The 20,920-nt window shown below is 40.0% G+C and overlaps 1 protein-coding gene across 11 annotated transcripts in view; it reads left to right on the top strand.

The window, feature by feature from the left end:
• Nucleotides 1-20,920, top strand: part of LOC124116946 (misshapen-like kinase 1) — a 182,296-nt gene that overhangs the window by 54,420 nt on the left and 106,956 nt on the right. For 5 of the 11 annotated variants that reach the window (XM_046478599.2, XM_046478598.2, XM_046478591.2 and 2 more), the window contains exons 13-22: nucleotides 1,900-2,069; nucleotides 3,107-3,188; nucleotides 3,792-4,075; nucleotides 6,072-6,181; nucleotides 7,477-7,488; nucleotides 9,659-9,822; nucleotides 11,547-11,579; nucleotides 15,065-15,126; nucleotides 16,296-16,390; nucleotides 19,135-19,161. In XM_046478599.2, the coding sequence (XP_046334555.1) occupies nucleotides 1,900-2,069; nucleotides 3,107-3,188; nucleotides 3,792-4,075; nucleotides 6,072-6,181; nucleotides 7,477-7,488; nucleotides 9,659-9,822; nucleotides 11,547-11,579; nucleotides 15,065-15,126; nucleotides 16,296-16,390; nucleotides 19,135-19,161 (1,039 nt within the window). Of the gene's footprint in view, nucleotides 1-1,899; nucleotides 2,070-3,106; nucleotides 3,189-3,791; nucleotides 4,076-6,071; nucleotides 6,182-7,476; nucleotides 7,489-9,658; nucleotides 9,823-10,588; nucleotides 10,610-11,546; nucleotides 11,580-15,064; nucleotides 15,127-16,295; nucleotides 16,391-17,343; nucleotides 17,362-19,134; nucleotides 19,162-20,920 lie in introns of all 11 variants that reach the window. The other 6 variants (XM_046478589.2, XM_046478593.2, XM_046478592.2 and 3 more) reach the window with 6 other exon arrangements.

Here is a 20,920-nt window from a genome sequence, read left to right as displayed (position 1 = left end):
CATTGCTTAATGCTGTTGTAAGAGGCAACTTAATGGATCAAGTGGTCAGGCTCGGTGATACGGTTGATGTCGTGTCAATGTACCAGAGTGGCATGAATCGGGGCTCATAATATCAATCACTGGATTGTCTGGTTCTAACTTAATTGGTTACAGGCTGCCATCATCTTGCTTGAATATTGCTGGGTCCTCACACAATGAGGGAGATGGGTTTGTGTGGTGGAAGGGTACTGGGGAAAGCAAGACCTTTTGACCTTTAGATATGACATGTCATAAGCGTCTGGCCTTTTAATAGATGTGTGCCCCATCCACAGCACAATAATCTCCATGTTTTTAAAAACTGGATAAATATTGAAAAAAATGAGAATTTTTCACAGCCTATGATTCCAGCTGATCTTTGATGTCCTCATCAGTAATTTTGCAGTTATTCATTGCTTGCTTCCTACTAAACATGACAGTTTCAGTCGTAACTGGAGGAAAGCACTGGATGATTTCCTTATTTGTTATAAATATTCAATTTTGTAAAATAAATTCTGAATTATGACAAGGATTTAAAAAATTCTAAAATTTTTCCTACTTATCGATTTAATATATGCGTTCAATATCAGCTCTTGTTTGTGTTTGACACCTGTTCCCTGTAGCTCATGGTATGCTTGTTGACATTACTCAAATGACAAGTCGTCAGGTTTCATACTGGCTAGTAAATGTCCTTGAAATTGACATTTTCCTCACAGTCCCCATCTCAAGTAAAGTACTTGAACATAAATCTGTCCACAGTTTGCAAAAGATATTAAATATGCAAAATATCTCCATAGTTTGAAAAAAAAAGCATGTTGAAATATTTGTAAGACGTTGAAGAATGAAAATATTATGAGATATATATATATATGTATATTTATCATTTAACTTAAGCATTTATCCATGACATAAGCTTATGACATAAAAACATGTATGTCATACCCCAATGACATAAGTATGCAAATTAGATATGCAAAATAGATAACCGGAAGAGCGAGCGGTTTGATTTGAAACTATATATTATAAGTGAAGTTACACCAGAGATATAATCAGATTACACAGAATCGTTGTTGTTACCGTTATTGTTACCGTTATTAAAGTTTCAATTATTCTGCAAAAGTCTGTTCAAGTATTTTGTTTAAAATAATCCGAGGAACTTTTTTTCTCAGCGAATTGTTTATTTTGGTTTACATGGCTATGGAAAACATGTATCACTACGCACGATCTATACGTAAGATTTCGACAAGTTGCAGATGTTAATGTTTAATGCAATTATTCCTTAATTTGGAAGCAAAAATGTGAAAATGATAAATAGAATTCATCACTCGTGTTTTTTAATATGGGAAGTATCAACCTCGTCCCGTTAATCGGTATTTGCCTCGCCAAAGGCTCGGCAAATACCGATTAACTAAGACTCGGTTGATATTTCCCATATTAAAAAACACTCGTGATGAATCCTCTATATATATACTAGTCAAAAGAAGTTAAGGACCCCCTGATTCTTTCCTATTACTACTGTTAAGTTGTCATGCCATGACAGATAACTATAGCAATATGAAAGAACTGGGTGGTCTTTACCTTCTTTTGAGTAGTGTATAGTTAATAATCATAGAATTTTATCCCTTCCATAGAATGTCTGCGGAGTCGATATGCCTGATTCTATAACAAATTGAACAGGTACCAGGCACCATTATACTGTATGTAAATTTGAGTGTGAAGTAGACAGTGTATACGTTAACAAGTAAGACTTGGAGTTATAGAATGGTAATATTTTCATGTTTGCATGGTTTTGATGGGGGAACCTTTAGATTGCCTTGGCAGAGACTCTTAATTGCCAATCTTTCCAGATTGTGTAACTGAATCTGTTTGTTTTATTTTTCTTAGGTCCAGCAAATTTCACAACTTTGTAGAATCGTGCTTGATCAAGGACTACACCCAGCGACCTAACACGGAACAGCTTTTGAAGCATCCGTTCATCCGTGATCAGCCGACAGAGAGGCAGGTCCGCATACAGCTCAAAGATCACATAGACAGGCATAAAAAGAACAAGAAGGGTGAGTGAGCTGGGTAGGAGGTTAAGTGTGATTGGGGGGGGCGGTCGGGTAGCCTAGCGGTTAAAGCGTTCGCTCGTCAGACCGAAGACCCGGGTTCGATTCCCGACATGGGTACAATGTGTGAAGCCCGTTTCTGGTGTCCCCCGCTGTGATATTGCTGGAATATTGCTAAAAGCAGCGTAAAACTCACTCACTCACTCACTAAGTGTGATTGGGTGCTAGTGGACAGGGCTTGTGATCATTAAAATGGCCGAGGACAAGAAAATGGATTGGTTTAACAGTTAACAAAGTGTTGGTTCTCTGGCTTTGACTCAGTAATAAAGTAAAACCAAGTTATAGGTTGATGAGCACACTACAAAACAATGATGCACCTCTCTGCACCACCTGTTTAAAACCCAGTACCTGAAAATCCGTGATTTTGTTTTGAAGAATAAATATCTTCATTAGATGTTACCAGGCTAGCACATTCTTTTATGAACTTTTCGTCAGTGGTAGGTTTTGTAAAATTATCTCAACTCCAGACAGTTGAACTGTAATAACTTTGTTTCAGATGATGTGTGTGATGAGTTTTAGATGACATGAATGCGACATGCTTCAGATAATGTGTGTGCGATATATTCCAGATGACATGTATGCGATGTGTTTCAGATAGCGTGTGTAAGATATGTTTCAGATGACATCATGCGATGTGCTTCAGATAACGTGTGTGATATGTTTCAGATGACATTATGCGATGTGCTTTAGATAACGTGTGCGATATGTTTCAGATGACATGTATACGATGTGTTTCAGATAATGTGTGTGCGATATGTGTGTGCGATATGTTTCAGATGACATGTATGCGATGTGCTTCAGATAATGTGTGTAAGATATGTTTCAGATGACATGTATGCGATGTGTTTCAGATAATGTGTGTGTGTGATATGTTTCACATAACATGTGTATGCAATTTATTTAGATGAAATGTGTTAGCGATGTGTTTTGGGTGACGTGTCACAGTGTGTGATGTGTTTTAAATGTGCTGTTTCCTGTTTCAGGTGATGACCACGACACAGAGTATGAGTATGAAGGTAGTGACAATGATGAAGATGAGGACAACACAATGCCTGGAGAGCCAAGGTAGGTGGTGCACCCAGAAATCTTCAGCAATACATGGAGCCATGTGGTCTTGAGATCATGGCACTGAAGGCTGACAGAGTTATTTCCCCTTATCAGTCAGTGATGAAAGGAAACAAATGCCATTGGTTTTAGAGATGTCTGACTTTTGCACATGAATCTGTTTGGTTTGAAAATACTTCAGCATGTTAAAGCATTAGACTTACATCTAGACTAACAAGGGCGGTTTGAGTAGCCTAGTGGTTAAAGCATTCACTAAAGACTCGGGTTCGACTCCTGACATGGGTACAATGTGTGAAGCCCATTTCTGGTGTCCCCTGCCATGATATTGCTGGAATATTGTTCAAAGGGGCGTAAAACCATACTCACTCACTCAGTCTAGACTAACATCTATTCTCTGAAATGAACATAGTTTACAGACGAAAACAGTTGTTAAAATATAGTTATAAAATATAATAAAAAGGAGCCCAGAGACTATCTTCCTTTTCAGATACTGCATGTAATCTAGACTTGCCAAACATTATAGACTTGCATGGGCTGTATTGGATATATTTGTTTCAGGGTCTGGATGACAGAATACTGTTGCATCTAAACTTTGTGTTTCAGCTCAATCCTCCAAATCCCGGGCGAGTCCACCCTAAAACGTAACTTCCAGCAGATCCAAGAGAGGGAGGCTCGGGGCAATCAGCAGTCGCGCCATGCCCACGCCCACCACCACCAACAGCAGCAACAGCAGCAGCAGCGTCAACATGACCGCCGCAGCCAACATGGACAGCGTCCACACTCTGGCCACGGACAGCGTGTTCCATCTAGTCAGTACATCCCACCCTCACAGCCCCACGGCGGACATGAACCACCGAAACAGTTCCCTTTCCAGTCCAGGCCAATCGGTTTGTACCGCCAACGGCAGCAAATGTTTAAGATATTCAAACATGATTCCAATATGATTTTGTTTTGCTTTTATTAAAACCGACTCTTGGCTGATCCTGGCTGGCGCTGTTGTCCTTGTGGTCAGACTCGCTGACTTTGTTGATGCATATCATCGTATCCCAATTGCGTGGATCGATGTTCATGATATCAATCACTGGATTGTCTGGTCCAGACTCGATTATTTACAGACCGCCGTCATATAGCTGGAATATTGCTGAGTGCGGCGTTAAACAACCAACCAACCAACCAGTTGTCCATGGCCCAAGAATTTACTGTGCATAGATGCAGTCCTTTGGCATTTCAGATTGCCAGATTGGCCAGATTATAATTCTTGGTTTTGTCAGCACCCCATGTTACAAGGTGATTGCCAAATTGGAAAGCAAAGGTTAACCTTAGAGACTGGTTCAAACAGATCTATACTACTCAAAAGAAGTTAAGGATCACCGATTTTTTTCAGATTACTTTAGGTAATCTGTCATGGCATGACAAATTAACAATAGTCGTATGAAAGAACCGGGTGGTCCTTAACTTCTTTTGAGTAGTATCTATTTTAGATTCAGTAAGTGATCAGACAAGATCAATGAATAATCCATCAATTATTTTGAAACACTTCTGGGTTTACAATCACAGAAGGCAATAAAGTGGGTAAAATGAGTGGCAGCAGCAGAGGGTAACAGGCCCTTGTACTCAAGAATGTCCAAAATTTGTCATTGTGGGGTGTCTTGAAAGAGGCCCGTGATCTGTTCTTGAATTCGGAGTAGAGTTGGAAGATGGCAGGAATTCAGTTTTTTCAGATAGGTAACCAATCTGTTGGCAAGTAGAAAAGACGCAATTCAGGTCATTAAAAGGGTTTGAAGGACCTTGTGTGGCTCTTACATAGGTACTGCCAGCTTTCTAGAACCATCACGAAACATCTTAAATGATCAAATGGTCTTGTGTTTGTCAACAACCAAGGGAAGTAACTTTTACTCACTTCCCGTTACATTAGAGCTTCTACATCACTTGATATTGATATTTTACGAACGTTTCAGTCGTTTGCTCCCAGTGACCGTCACCACAAAGAAAGTTAGAATAGTCACATGACAAAGCTACAACAGTCACGGGTGGCCCAGTTGTCTAAGGCGCCGCGATTCCCTGTGCAGAGTTGCATCCCTTGGGCACGCCAGAAACCTATGAATGTGGGTTCGAATCCCCGTTCGCCCCAATTATGTTTCTAGGTTTGTCAGCACCATACCCGTGCCCGTGGGTTTCACCGAAGCGGTAAACCTCTGAGACCTGCATCACTTCGGGCTTTCCTCCCACATCAAGCTGACACGCTGTGATATAACTGGAATATTGTTAAAAGCGGCGTTAAACCCAACTCACTCACTCACTCTACTGACACATGACACACACCACCGCTTGAGGGTTTTACCACAGCAGTAAATGTCCGAGAACTGCATCAAGTCAGGCTTTCATCATAGGCCTAGCACACACACATCAACTTGCTCTCCACATGCTCTCCACATGCCCATAGCTTCTCAAACCCATTGATTGTTTTCACAATTTGTGGTATTTGTGAAACAGACCTGTTCATTTTAAACTCGACCGCCTCCGTGGTCTAATGGTAAAGCATCCGCCCGGAGAGCGGAAGGTCCGGAGTTCGATCCCCGGCCGTGTCATACCAAAAGACGTTAAAAAATGGTACTTGTTGTTACCCTGTCTGGCGCTCGGCATTAAGGGGCTAAAACAAGGACTGGTCGGCTCGGAGTATACTGTGTCTGAGTGGGGTATTCATGTTAAACTGCGGCATGGTATCTCAGTGGGCTAGTACTATAAATCGGCATCAGTCCGGACTAGTACAAGCAGCCACGTCTGTATATAAGTGCAATAATCTTGGACGCGACGTTAAACCCCATTTCACCTCATTTTAAACTCATGACTTACTTGAATTCATTGGTTGTCATTGTCTTCCAGTTATGCCAGACCCTAAGAATCCAAGCTCCAGCGCTGGGCAAGCTATGCAACTCGACCATCCTATCAGCCGTCCCTCCGGCATGTTTGGTGGACCTGTCAATAAACCAGAGGTAACAAAGAATAGAAGTAGAGTGCTTCAGAATGGACAGCCTTTACGTAAATCAAAATAATAATTCACATTTCTATATCAAGTATTGAGAAAGTAAATTAATGTTTCATCTGGGGATCTTTTGTTTGAAATCTTTTGTATGATAGCTGCAGCATGATACTAGGTTGTGATTTGGCTGTGTATGTGATAGATGTTTGATGAACTTACTGTAGTTGAAGCCTACATTCCTGTGAGGATTCCGGTTTAGAAAAGTCCCCAACAACCCATGTTTGTTGTAAGAGGGGATTAAATGGAACGGGTTGTCAGGCTTGGTGACTTGGTTGATTCTATGTCATCTATCCCGATTATGGATCGATGCTAGGGATGTCAATCACTAGATTGTGTGGTCCAGATTGTTAAGTGAGGTATTAAACCTCAATGGTAACAATGATGTTATAAACATGGGGCTTTTTTAATGTCGACTCTTAATGTTTTATCACTCTTATCCATGGTTCACACAGATTAAGAAAGAATAGAATATTTATGCCACGTGGTGGTCTTAGGCTCATTCCACAAAGAAAATTTGACCTGTGAAGATTCCGGGGTAGAATAGGTCTTCAGCAACCCATGCTTGCCATAAAAGGCGACTATGCTTGTCGTAAAAGGCGACTTACGGGATCGGGTAGTCAGGCTCGCTGACTTGGTTGATGCATGTCATTGATCCCCATTGCGTGGATCGATGCTCATGATATTAATCACTGGATTGTCTGGTCCAGACTCGATTATTTACAGACCGCCGTCATATAGCTGGAATATTGCTGAGAGTGGCGTTAAACAACAAAACAACCAACCAACCAACCAACCACAAAGATGATTTACGTCTAAGACTTACATGTGTACGAGATGTATAGATGTAGGACTTGTTTCATTTGTGTAACTTCCCATCACTGTGGGAACAGCATGAGCATGATTGGATTCATGTATACAATTTGTTTTTCTCCAGCTTGATCTCTTTATAAGGCTGTTAATTCATTGAATGGCTGAAAAGGTTGCAGTATGTATGACCGTACACTTTGGCTGAAATATACTTCACATACTAAGATATGACGCTATTGATGAAGTGGACAATATTGTCATTGCATGTCTGTATATTAAAAGTGGGTGTCAGAAGATGCTGAAGACGGCATAGTGTATATAGCTGTGTATTGCCTTGTGTATATATAGTACACTGACCAATGCATTATGGCTTTAGATATATGCCACTATGTTTCAATGAGGTAGATATGTAGAGCTGTCACTGCTTGTTTGTTACCACAGAATGACCAAGAGGTGAGAACAGCTATATTTTTTGCAGTCGCCGTAGCAACACGTTAACCCTTAGACTGCTAGACAATTCATATTTTCAAACTGATAAAGGGATAGTGTTGAGTGAGATTGCATTGTTTTCACAGATACTAACTATGAAAAATAATTGAAATATCTAACAAAAAATGGCATAAGTGAAAAAAAAGATAAGATTATCAAGCCATGTGGAATATGCGGCATAAAGTGTTCAGATAAACAGACTATTCACTTTTGTATCACTTGTTACATTTAATGCATGCTAAGTGGTGTAACAGATGACTTGAGCTAAATAACATCAGCATATTAAAGCATGCGAGGACGTTGAGCTGGTTGAAGGGTTAACTGCTTTTGCCTTAGTTGGGAGTTATCTCCCTTGCCAATTAAGATGGTGCTCAGTTAGCCATTAGGTAGTCGAGCTTTTTGCTAATGATATATGTGTATTCATCAGAGCCTACATCACCATGTCTTCAGAGCTTAACCTGATCAACATTGGAGCTTGTGAAGTGCAGAGTTTCACATCAGTGTTTTTTGTTGCACATAATCTCTGCTGCACAAGTGTGAGGGAATTACTTCTGTGTTTCATGAAATTCTTTTGCAGATTTAGTGTCCTCTTCTTCTGCCCTCCAGCCTTCTATTCTGTCTTGTTCATTCTGGAGTCTTAAACGTCTCACATCATGCAATGCACAAAGTTACAATGGGGTCTAAGAAATTATGCTTTACCCACAATGAAGTAAATGATTTTCATCTGCAACTTGATCAAAAATGAATTCTGATTGTTTTGTGTCGTTACAATTGAGTAATTTATCTTTATGTGAGAAAATTTTCTTTCTACTTTCTAAAGTTATTTGATCCTATTTAACTACAAATGCCCCATTGAATATTGGTCCATATACACAGATCTCTATATTATGTGGAGACTATATGGCTACTGTAATATTCAACTTGATGAATGTAACACCCTCAGTGCTCACTGACTGGATTTGTGTACTACTCATTCATGTTCCAAGTAGATAGTTGGTTTTATGTTGATGCATTTAACTCAGTGAAGATTACCCGTGAAGGTCCGCGGTAGCATAGGTCTCCAGCAACCCATGCTTGCCGATCTTCAGCAACCAAACTTATCGTAAGAGACGACTATGCTTGTCGTAAGAGGCAACTAATGGGATCCGGTGGTCAGGCTCGCTGACTTGGTTGATTCATGTCGTCATATCCCAATAGCTAGGATCGATGCTCATGATGTCAATCACTGGTTTGTCCGGTCCAGACTCGATTTTTTTACAGACCGCTGTCATATAGCTGGAATATTGCTGAGTGCAGCCTTAAACAAACAAATTAACAAACAAACCAATAAACAAACTAAGTGAAGAGATATTCAAGCGCTGCCTGCATCAGTGAAACACTGTATTTAAATACCAAAGTAATTATTTTAAGCTCTGTACTTTTCTGAATGATACATAAGCATGATAAGTGTCCTTCCATTTGTGCAGTATTTAAAGTCATCTCTTCTTTCTTATTAAAGCATTGTGCTTTATATTCATTCTGTATTACTTTGCCAGTTCAGTTGAATAAACGTGTCCCTTGTATTTTTGCAAGCTGTCAGTGAGTGTGGTTGTTAGGGTCAAACACAGTAAGTGTGGATGGAAATCATATTACTGCACACGGCTATACTCTATGGGTAGAACCACTTTGTAGGCAGGCACAGTTGCTGGAACTATTTCTTGATGCTTGAGCTATTAACTCTGTGTCTACACTGTAACAGGTAGATGAAGATGTCCTGATCAATATTGTCATGCACGCCCATTGTTATTCAAAGGGTCCACTTTCTTTTGTCAACTAAACTGTTTCAATATTTGTCTTTGTGCTCAGCATTTGGGAAGCCATTATATAAAACAGGAAACTAATATATTTTTGTAATGAAAGTTTGATTTTTATTAACTGCACTCTTCAGGGCTACATCTTTATTCTGTGGTCCATGGAGATTATTTCAGATGTTCAGAAGTCTTGCCAGTGTTTTGGTAAAGTTTTTGGTGTGAATAGGGAATAATTGAGAAACTTGAAGAAATACATGAAGCTGAGTTGTTTGGTAGCATTCAATAGCTTTATTTGCGATGTTTTGGATGATTTTAGGCGTTTCACATCGTCATGTGTGTTTCAGGACCTGGAGAGACTGGCTGCACATCTCAGTAAAATGGGTGCTGAGGAACGTCAGGCCCGAACTGTCATCGTTGAGGATGATGCCAGTGATGAGGACGAGGATGATGAAGATGACGACATCAATCGTGATGGCACCTTGCCTGCCTCAGAACCTGCCAGACCTCTGTAAGTTGTGTCGTATTAATGCCTGACTGTGAACATGGTGAATATGTGTCCACAGCTTAGTGTACTGTGTCCATACAGAGTTGGGGGTACGGGTGGCCCAGTCGTCTAAGGCGCCGCGATTCGCTGTGCAGAGTTGCGTCCCTTGGGCACGCCAGAAACCTATGATTGTGGGTTCACCCACCGGTTCGCCCCGATTATGTTTCTAGGTTTGTCAGCACCATACCCGTGCTCATGGGTTTCACCGAAGTAGTAAACGTCTGAGACCTGCATCACTTCGGGTTTTCCTCCCACATTAAGCTGGCAAGCCGTGATATAACTGGAATAATGTTAAAAGCGCGTTAAACCCAACTCACTCACTCACCCCATTTAGAGTCAAACAATTAAAGCTAATTTTTGTCAGATGGTCAGAAACAGGGTATGATGGATTTTACATGTTTGGTAAAACAGTGGGTGGCAGTTAAAAGAAGATTAGTAGAGAAAAATCAACATTAAATTTAGATGAGTTTGTGGGTTTTTGTACATGATACTTGTTCATATGCAGTGTTGAGAATTCTGAATGCTCATGGAGAATTGGTAGAATTTACACCAAAGCATGATTAATCAAGTAAGGGGATTATTTATCATTGTAAACTCCAAAATGTGGGTTCTGAAAATATGATGTTTTATGTCCCAAGGAGGATATTGTTTCATTCCATTTCATGTGTTGATGCCTTTTCGTGATACCAAGTTGCCAGTGTTTAAGGAACATAGCCTTTGACTCCTTTAGCAGCCTGCATATCTGGAGGCAGTATGTATATGACCGAGCTGTATGCTCTGTCCCTCTCTCTCTTTGTTATCATGTTACATGCCTCATGGAACCTTTGCTTCAGGACTCAATGCACTGCTGGCATAGCACCTTCAATTTGTAATGAAAGATGATGAAACCTTAATGATATGTTCTTTAAAAATAAGATGTTCCTGCGACCTAATCATCTGGTTAAAAAATCATCACCATCAGAGCTCCAGATAAGCTGCGTATCTGCGTAAAATACGCATCAGAAATGCAGAAAAATGCAGTAAATAAAATCCCAGGGTATCAAATACGCAACAAACATTACAGATACGCTACAAAAATAAAACTTGTGCGTATGATCAAAATATTGTGAAGTAACCCTGCGTATTCGATTAGCAAATCAGCAACTTATTTTGAAATTATAAACAGGCATTCCGTCAACCTTGCCAAACTCCACGATGACAGTTACATCATGATCATTTGCCATCACACTTTCTTGTGGAAGTATCGTGGTATTTTTGAGTCCTCTCGAACACACACGACACCAGTTTGCAGGGACTAGATGAATAGTGTTTTTAAATAATTACCTTAAATACCCACATGTGTAAAAACTAGTGGGTAACAGAAATTTGAATACCCAGATGGAATTACTGATACCCAATGGTTTTAAAATGCATGGGTAAAATACGGTACCCAAAACACCAAAAGCTTATCTAGAGCTCTGACCATGTTGAAACAGTTTGCAAATCATTATCTTGTTCAAACGAAATGACTCTACTATGACATGACCACTATGTACATGCTTTCCATGGGCTTGTCAGCACAGAGTTGGTTCCTGAAGCAGCTTCAGTTTCAATTTGCTAAGCATGCATTATGCATGGACAACATGATCTGACATTGAGTTAGTTACCTGGGTGGTCGAACACTGAAAGTGATTTTATGATTTAAACAGAATGCATTCAAGTCTAGTCAGCAGCTACTCGGTGTAAGTATGATAGGACAGAGAGGACTAGACGTGCCACCTCAATCCTCCTTCGGCGCGGCTTGTATCATATAGACCACCCTGTTTCAGTTTCACCCTTCTCTAGCATGGGCATGACCGACATGTTTTACTTTGTTTTTGTATGCTGTGTTTGTATGGTATATTTTGTTCCTTGTAGCGTTTTAGAAATAGATTTAACTAAATACACATCTCTCCCTTTGCTGTGCTCCCAAGGGTTTACTGGGTACTGGTGTAACACACCATAATGTGCTGTGCACTGTTGAATATTTAGTCTCACTGGAAACGTATGATAATGGGTTTGAAGGCCAGATTTGCCCGGATCATGTTTCTAGGTTTGTCAGCACCAATGTGGTAAATGTCTAAGACCTGCATCACTTCAGGCGGGGCGGTTGGGTAGGCTTGTCACGTCGAAGCCCTGGGTTTGATTCCCGACATGGGTACAATGTGTGAAGCCCATTTCTGGTGTCCCCCGCCTTGATATTGCTGGAATATTGCTAAAAGCGGCGTAAAACCATACTCACTCACTCACTTATCACACATCAATGCGTCACACCTTGACACGACTGAAATGCTGCTCAAATCAGTGATAAACAACTCTTAGTGCATGGGTGGCATCACAACTTGCTGTACAGAGTTGTGTCCCTTAGCTGCCAGTCTCCGACTGTTCCCTGCTTTCCTGGGGGCATGGGCAGCCTCGAGGTTTATGCGTGACTCGAGGTGCCGAGTTGTGTCCCTAAGTTACCAGTATATTCTGACTGCAAGTTCAGATCCCAGATATATCCAATGCTTGGCTTGTCAACATTTAGCCATTATGCCTGTGCCCATAGGTTTAACCTAGGAGGTAAGTGTCAAAGACAGCTTCCCTTGGATCTTGACCCTTGCATCCTGTTGACATGCTGTGAAGTTGCTGAAACACTAATGAAAGAAGCCTTATGTATCTTGTAGCATTTCATAATTGTTTCTCATTCTGTGACAGTAGGCATTAGAAGCATAACCGGTACTCAATAAACCATTCTTGTCATTACTTGGCCTAAGGTGCATCATCAGTGATCATGGATGTACATGGATAGATGCTCGCCATCTGAGACAACTCTGGGCTAGTATTGTTATTATAGTGCAACCGGCCGTCTGAAGGTTCTCCTGTTCTGGCCTAGATGTAATAGTTGTTATGATAGAATATTGGTGATGACATTTTTTCACTATTACCCACTATGCTTCAGCTTTTGTGCTGGTGTATAAATGATATATGCCATATGGAGGACAAAGTGTTATTGGGAGGCTGTACAAGGTGCTTGTTGCTTTAATATACCCATGTTCAAATTACAATCCTGGATATATGGTTCATTGTTATTTGCCATGATGCAACATGGTGTAAACAATAGTTTCCCCTAGAATGTAACTGAATTAGCCTTTATGTTATATTGTTGGATTGATGTGCAAAACACTATTGATGGAAGAGTGTACATTTCTTTAGAGTGACAATAATATACTTAATGTATATAATTCAATGTGAATAGACAGAAATAGTAACTTTATTTCTCAGAGCTAAGGAAGTAGTTTTATGGTTACTCAGAAATATAGAATGTTGTCACCATAGTTACCTTCAGGGTTGACGTAACCGTGACAATGTTAATTAAGCAAGAAAGTCAAGAGGATCCTGGTTGTAATGTTAAAAGTTTAGGTTTTTTTTTATTTGAATACTACAGGAGCAGACCTCAAGGCCCCAGGGGTAGACACCATTGGTCATATTCAGCGTGTCTGCAGCCAATTTCGGACTAGTGGTTATGTAAAATAACTAGATTTTGGTAAAAAAAACGGCCAGTCCGTCCAGATTTCTCTCGTCTTGGACTAACAGACTTGTGGCCTTGTCTATCCATGATGGACCCCAAGACCATCCTTAAAGTATGAACACTGTGATATGTTCACAATAGCCCTGGGAGGTCTTTGGATATATATGACTGATCTTGGCTGCATAAATTAAATGCTGGAGATAATGCTGGGAATTTGTTCAATCTACTATTGATCATAATCATAAAACAATAATCTGTGATCAGTGTGTGATGGATCATAATGGGAATACATTACAAATGCAAAATTCTACATTGGTAACATTTTTGCTCAGTATTTTCATGAATGAACAAAATAACAAAAGTTTCAAATTATCTTTTGCTTTTGCAATTATAGTGGGTGAGGTTCAGTTACTTTCAGACTTAACACCATCTGACTTTGTGCACTTCAGTTTATCATTGCCCCAAAGTTCACCTGATTGGTGGCTTAATTTTGAAGTTTCGTTGACCATCCGACCAACAATCATCAGAAAACTTGATGAATCTGATGAGGCTAGTAAGATAGGATAAATGATTTAAGTGATCTGACCCGTGAAGATCCGGGGTAGAATAGGTCTTCAGCAACCACTGCTTGCCGTAAATGGTGACTATGCTTGTTGTAAGAGGTGACTGACGGGATCGGGTGGTCAGGCTTGCTGACTTGGTTGAAGCATGTAATCCTGTCCTAATTGCGTGGATCGATGCTCATGATGTCAACCACTGGATTGTCTGGGCCAGACTCGATTATTTACAGACAGCTGTCGTATAGTTGGAATTGCTGAGAGTGGTTTTAAACAACAAACAAACAAACAAACAAAAGTGATCTGTACAGTTCTTTGTCTGATTTGCACAATGCTATCTTTGCTGTACAAGTCACAAATTAAAGGGGGGGGCACAAGTGGCCCAGTCGTCTAAGGCGCCGCGATTCGCTGTGCAAAGTTGCGTCCCTTGGGCACGCCAGAAACCTATAATTGTGGGTTCGAATCCCGGTTTGCCCCGATTATGTTTCTAGGTTTGTCAGCACCATACCCGTGCTCGTGGTTTTCACCGAAGTGGTAAACGTCTGAGACCTGCATCACTTCGGGCTTTCCTCCCACATTAAGCTGACACGCCGTGATATAACTGGAATACTGTTAAAAGCGGTGTTAAACCCAACTCACTCACTCAATCACACAAATTAAAGCCCCACACTTCCACTTGCAGCAAAGGGAGATAAGCCACTTACAGGAAAGTAGTTGTGTTTTATTCTGACCCTTTCCACTAGTAGACATTCAATTGATACTCATCACTTTGACATAGATAGTGGCATGTCATAACATGTTTTTTTCCTTTGTTTTAGCATCTTAAGATATTTCATAGTTTTTTGACAACCTTGCAAAACAAATAAATTTAGACTCAAGAATGACAATTAAAATGGTATTCCATGTATATTTTAAAGTGTACTGTTCTTCATCTACATATAACTGACTTCTCTCACGCTGGTGTACTCTTCAGGAGCTTTTCAGCTATCCCAGTGTCAACAACATATGTCATTGCCATTGTATTGCTAACAGTATGTATTGGTGCTTGTGTTCTGATTGATGTTCCTAACACATTTGTGTTTCCTGAATCAAACATTCAGCACGACTCTGTCTTTTTCAGTCCACCCGGTGGCTTCTCAGTGGACACAGGAGAGACCCAGTCTTCCATGGTTATACATGAAGGTAAGGATTAGAGTTACAACATCTTTAGGTCTCCCTGTGGGGATGATCCCAGACAGACTGGGTCCCCAGCATGACATGCGTTCTACCTGTGGCGATGATGCCAGACAGTGTCCCTCCCCACTATGCCATGCGTTCTCCCTGTGGGGATGATCCCAGACAGACTGGGTCCCCAGTATGCCATGCGTTCTCCCTGTGGGGATGATCCCAGACAGACTGGGTCCCCAGTATGCCATGCATTCTCCCTGTGGGGATCCCAGACAGATTTTTATACTCATGATGTACATTTTTGCAGTGATTTTACAGACGTTTCAATGTTAATTAATTTTTTAGAATTTGTCAAACTATAATGTGTCAAATTTTTATTGTGAATTGAAACTGACGTTATCTAATACCTATATTGATATGACATATTTGAAAACATGTAATGCAAGAAATAAGTGTGAGATGCTTGACACATAATGTGTATTTAATCCATCATATGTTTACTGTGCAGCAAGAGTTACTTCCCTTTATATATCTTGGTCTGTAACATCTTCCCCAAAACACTTCAAGGAAAATTGAAGTCAACTTTGTTTTGTTGACTTTGTAATGCCTGGGCCCTGTTCCACAAAGCAATCGTAGGTCCAAGACAATCTCAAATACCTTATTTTAACATACGCTTAACAATCGTAGCACAACGATTGCTTTATGAAACGGGACCCATCATTTTCCATTGTTTGATGGGACATCGTGAAGACATGTTCAGTGATGTTTGTTGGGTCTTGCAGTGATTTTCCTAGAGACAATTGGGATTGGGATGTGTTAATGATTTTATCAACTTTATAAGATATTCTTTCTTAATCATTACCAATTTTGAAAAAGATGTTTAGGACATTATGGAAATCAATCAGTCCAAGAAATAAACCAATACGTTATTCCTTGTCAGTGGCATTAGAGGTTGTGAATATTATGTTTATGTTTCTAGGGTTGTCAGCACCATTCCCTGCTCGTGTGTTTCACCGAGGTGGTAAACGTCTGAGACCTGCATCACTTGGGCTTTTCCTCCCACATTAAGCTGGCACGCCGTAATATAACTGTAATACTGTAAAAAGCTGTGTTAAATCCATCTCACTCACTCACTCTCCTTGTTTTTAGTCATATTTCCTTAGTCTACCATGATTGTTTTCCAGACATGCCACCACCCCGCGTGCCAAACATTGACTCGGGACACAATCTGAGCAAAGTCAACGAGGATGATGGAGAGAACACCCTGGTCGCCAGACGGGTGAGTTGCAACTTGGTTGTCATGGAGATCACAGTAACTACTGTCCGTATGGTTGTCTCATCACGTAACTAGAATCCCGGTCTTTCCGTTTCAAATAAGTTATCACTGTAATTATTTGTAGTTTGATATTAAAACAAACTACGCTTATATTTTTGGATATCTCATTTGTTAATATTAAAACGTACCTTACAAAAGATTATTGACCAAGATGTTTGTATCATGAAGATTTTCATCAAGGATGTGGTGATTCAGGCTCTAGTTCTTGTGATCTTCCTTATTCATCTTTTGGTGAAACCAGTTTCTTTTCCTCTTTTGTGGATGAGCAACCTCTACATTGTGGAAAATACTTTACCTGATTGAATATACACTTATTGCAAACCCCTCCTTACATCTGATTTTGTATTGACAGCGATTCAAGACATTTTGAGAAAAATAAATAGCACCCACCCTTGTGAATAGCTGCAATATTATTTAATGCAGCATTGAGCAATAATTACTTCCTCTTGATGAATAGGAATTTTCAAAATGGACATTAATTTTGATTTGTAATGCCGACCAATGCTGTTGTTGTTAGCTGCTTCTGTATATTAATGTATTGGTCAGAAGAATTCATAAAGAAGAATGAAACTGGTTTGACTGAGGTATTAAGCACAACACATTGATATGATACATGTACATCGATGCCGTAAAAGGTGACTATGCTTGTCGTAAAAGGCGACTAACGGGATCGCGTGGTCAGGCTCGCTGACTTGGTTGATGCATGTCATCGATCCCCATTGCATGGATCGATGCTCATGATATTAATCACTGGATTGTCTGGTCCAGACTCGATTATTTACAGACCGCCGTCATATAGCTGGAATATTGCTGAGTGCGGCGTTAAACAACAAACCAACCAACCGACCAACACGTACATCGATGATCACACTGTTGGTATTCTGATTTTTATGCAGAAGGATGACAAGGAAGAGGTAGGACTAGGACTGCTACATATGCAGACAGCAAATAACACAAACATTATCACATAGACTAATCACATAGATTAACCACAAGGACAGGCTGCAATGCAGCGATTCTTAACAATGTCCCCTTGGCAGGGACATTCGGAAAAAATTGTTATTTTGTTCAAAATTGGGATTTTTCAAAAGTTCTTAACTTCTTACATTCAGAGATATTTTGAGATTTCATTTAATGCAATAATATAAACAATGCATTAAGACTTAAAAAAATAAAAGAATTGGTTCTCAGGCAATGACTTTTGAAAATATAGTCGTGTGGGCGTTTTTTTTTTTTGCTTGTTCAGACTAGTATGTCACCAAATAAACAGATATGTACTATCAACCTGGAAAGGGTCTCCCTACATAAACAAGCATACAAACTCCCATTGCCGCCATGACCATAACACAAGTAAGCAGTGAATCATGTGTGCATGTAAAGGGAAGTGACTGCGTGCTATATTTGATCTAATTGTGTTTAAGCATTACAAGTTTTATATTTTTTTGAAAATAAAAATAAAAACGAAACATGCGGCCAACTTTATGATGATGCGGGCAGGTTTTTTGAAAATAGAAATAAAAATGAAACGTGCGTCAGACTTTATTATGATGCGGGCAGTGCCTGAGAACCAAGACTATTATTTTTTTTAGCGTAAAACCTGTTACTATTTATAGGTCTTGTCACAATTAGTTTGTCCCATTATGAAATATTGTCAATGTGACGTTAAATGTTAACTCACTCACTCATACAATTAGGTATGAGTTATATATATTGCTACACTATAATATGAATTTGGATATCCAAATTGGATATTTTTGCCGCCAACTGGTGTCGGAATATCGGCCTCTAAGCACATCCAGATAACAGCTTCACTAAACCTGCTAGTAGTAGACAGAAACACAGAACCTTGGGGATGCCGGATAACAGTGGCAGTGATTAGAGGACTCATGCTGATCTTACACCTAGAACAATCTGTACACCTGACACCTAACCGTGGGGAAATTACTACATATGTTATAACACGTTATTAATCTGCAGGTTTTGAAAGATGTGAATGTTCTTAGTCAAGTAATTTGGGTGCTTCTGGAAACATAACTCACACTTATGTGTTCAATAGGCGACATTCAACTTTCTCTATCCATATTCATGTTTAAGCTATGTGTCACATTTGAGAAGTCTGTACAAGACACGATGAATCTGTTTTTTATTAAGTCGTCATGGACAATCTCACTTAATCATCGACACATAAAGGTTATCTTTCACTTTCTGTAAGCTACAAGCAGTAAATGTCAAGAAAAGTTTAACCTTTTTTTTTGTGACCGTGTATGAAATTATTGTCATATTATCAGAAAAAAAATGTCAGACAATTTGTCTGGAAAATTTTATCTAATGTCTCTAATTTTTTATCTAATGTCTCAAATAACCAAAGACGCTGGCTATGGGTTTGTCGCACACTGTTCTAAATCTCTACAGGAGTCGCTTGTTTATCAGAGTTGACAAATGAGACATCCTAAAATGGGGTTATATCTTTATGAGCTAGTTCGGTAATCTATATGTTGACATTCACTGATATGCCGAGGTTTATGCACAAGAACAAGGTTAACAGTTCCATGTGATACGGTGTCAACAAACACAACAATACAACAAGATATATGCACCCTGAAACACAGAATACAGAATATTTATCATCCAGATGATAAACAGAGTTTTAAAACTTGTTAATTGTGGTGTATTTTTTTCTTTCCAAGATTCTATTTCAGGTGACGTCTGACAAGGTAAGGTGGTTTTGTGTTCTGGATTTGTGTTTTTGACTCTAACAGTTTGTGGTCTTGATGAAGGACAAATTGCTTGATTTGGGTTTGAAGTTGTTAACTTGACTGGGGTTCATCAATGAAAGTGGAAACAGTGTATCAGCTGTACATCTGTAGTATTTGGTGTGTACAGGCCTTGACTGAGAACTAAGGTTTTGCTGTGTGTTGTGTTGCTCAATTCTGATACATAGGAAGTGAAGATCTAACTTTATAGACATGTCTGAAAATCAGACCAAAAGCTTCGTTATATTGTGTTGTCAGGATCAACTATCCCTGATGAACACCATCAAGCCAGGTTCCTGATGAGCAATGTTATCTAGCCCTGATGAACAAAATCTGGCCCCAATGAACATCAACTGTCCCTGATGAACACCCTCTGGCCCCAGTGAACATCAACTGTCCCTGATGAATGCCATCTAGCCCTGTTTAACACCATCTAGCCCTGTTTAACACCATCTAGCCCTGATGAACACCATCTGGCCCTGATGAACACCATCTGACTCTGATGAACACCCTCTGGCCCTGATGAATGCCATCTAGCCCTGTTTAACACCATCTAGCCCTGTTTAACACCATCTAGCCCTGATGAACACCATCTGGCCCTGATGAACACCATCTGGCCCTGATGAACACCATCTGGCCCTGATGAACATCAACTGTCCCTGATGAATGCCATCTAGCCCTGTTTAACACCATCTAGCCCTGATGAACATCATCTGGCCCCAATGAACATCAACTGTCCCTGATGAACGCCATATAGCCCTGCCCCTGATGAACAATTGTCATCTAGCCCTGTTTAATACCATCTAGCCCTGTTTAACACCATCTAGCCCTGATGAACACCCTCTGGCCCTGCCCCTGATGAACACCCTCTGGCCCTGCCCCTGATAAACACCCTCTGGCCCTGCCCCTGATAAACACCATTTAGCCCTGATAAACACTGTCTGGCCCCAGTGAACATCAGCTGGCCCTGATGAACACCATCTAGCTCTGCCCCTGATGAACAATGTCATGTAGCCCCAATAAGTTGATAAAGGTCATTTTTGTGATTTTGGTAATGTCATATTGTAATAAACAATGTACATTCATTATAAAGCTGAAGAAAACCATCACAGTACTTCTTGTCACTGAGAAGGTAATATCTGCTGTACTGGGAGGTTGAACGAGACAATATACATTATATCACACCTAGATCTCCCAGCCATTGTCTATCAGGCTAATGTTAATATCAAATGTTATAAATGCTTTATCCTTTGTCCATCAGGTTTGTTTTACAGGGACAGGTTATTCATGATGCACACATATCATTAGAGGGCTTTTTCCTGGGAATGAGGCATTGTTCTTAAAAAAATTGTTTTTAATAAAAATAAAGTTCTACATGTCATATATAAAGGAAAAACAGTCCTTCATTTGTATGTGGGTAGAAACAAGTGCCATCACAGAAGCTATTTTTGCCTCCCTTATGATACCTTGTTAATTATCCACATTGCTGCCTTCTAACACGCCCACAGAGCATTGCCTACTAATTTGAGCCGGCAAAGTGGTTGTCATAAGTCGCCAGAGGTATCACTCCGTCAGTGATGTTGCCCGAGGAACTTCAAGAATTCCTTCAAGGTACTGACTGGCCGAAACATTCAACATTTGCCCATTTACTCAAACTTAATCAGCATCTAATTCAATTTTTTTGCGTTGCTGCTCAACCATCACAACTGACCCACCCCTT

The sequence above is a fragment of the Haliotis rufescens genome, unplaced genomic scaffold (genome assembly GCF_023055435.1).
Source record: "Haliotis rufescens isolate VD_foot unplaced genomic scaffold, xgHalRufe1.0.p SCAF_9, whole genome shotgun sequence".
Taxonomy (NCBI): Eukaryota; Metazoa; Mollusca; class Gastropoda; order Lepetellida; family Haliotidae; genus Haliotis; species Haliotis rufescens.
The sequence above is the reverse complement of the archived record's forward strand: the minus strand, read 5'-3'. Positions and strand labels throughout refer to the sequence as shown.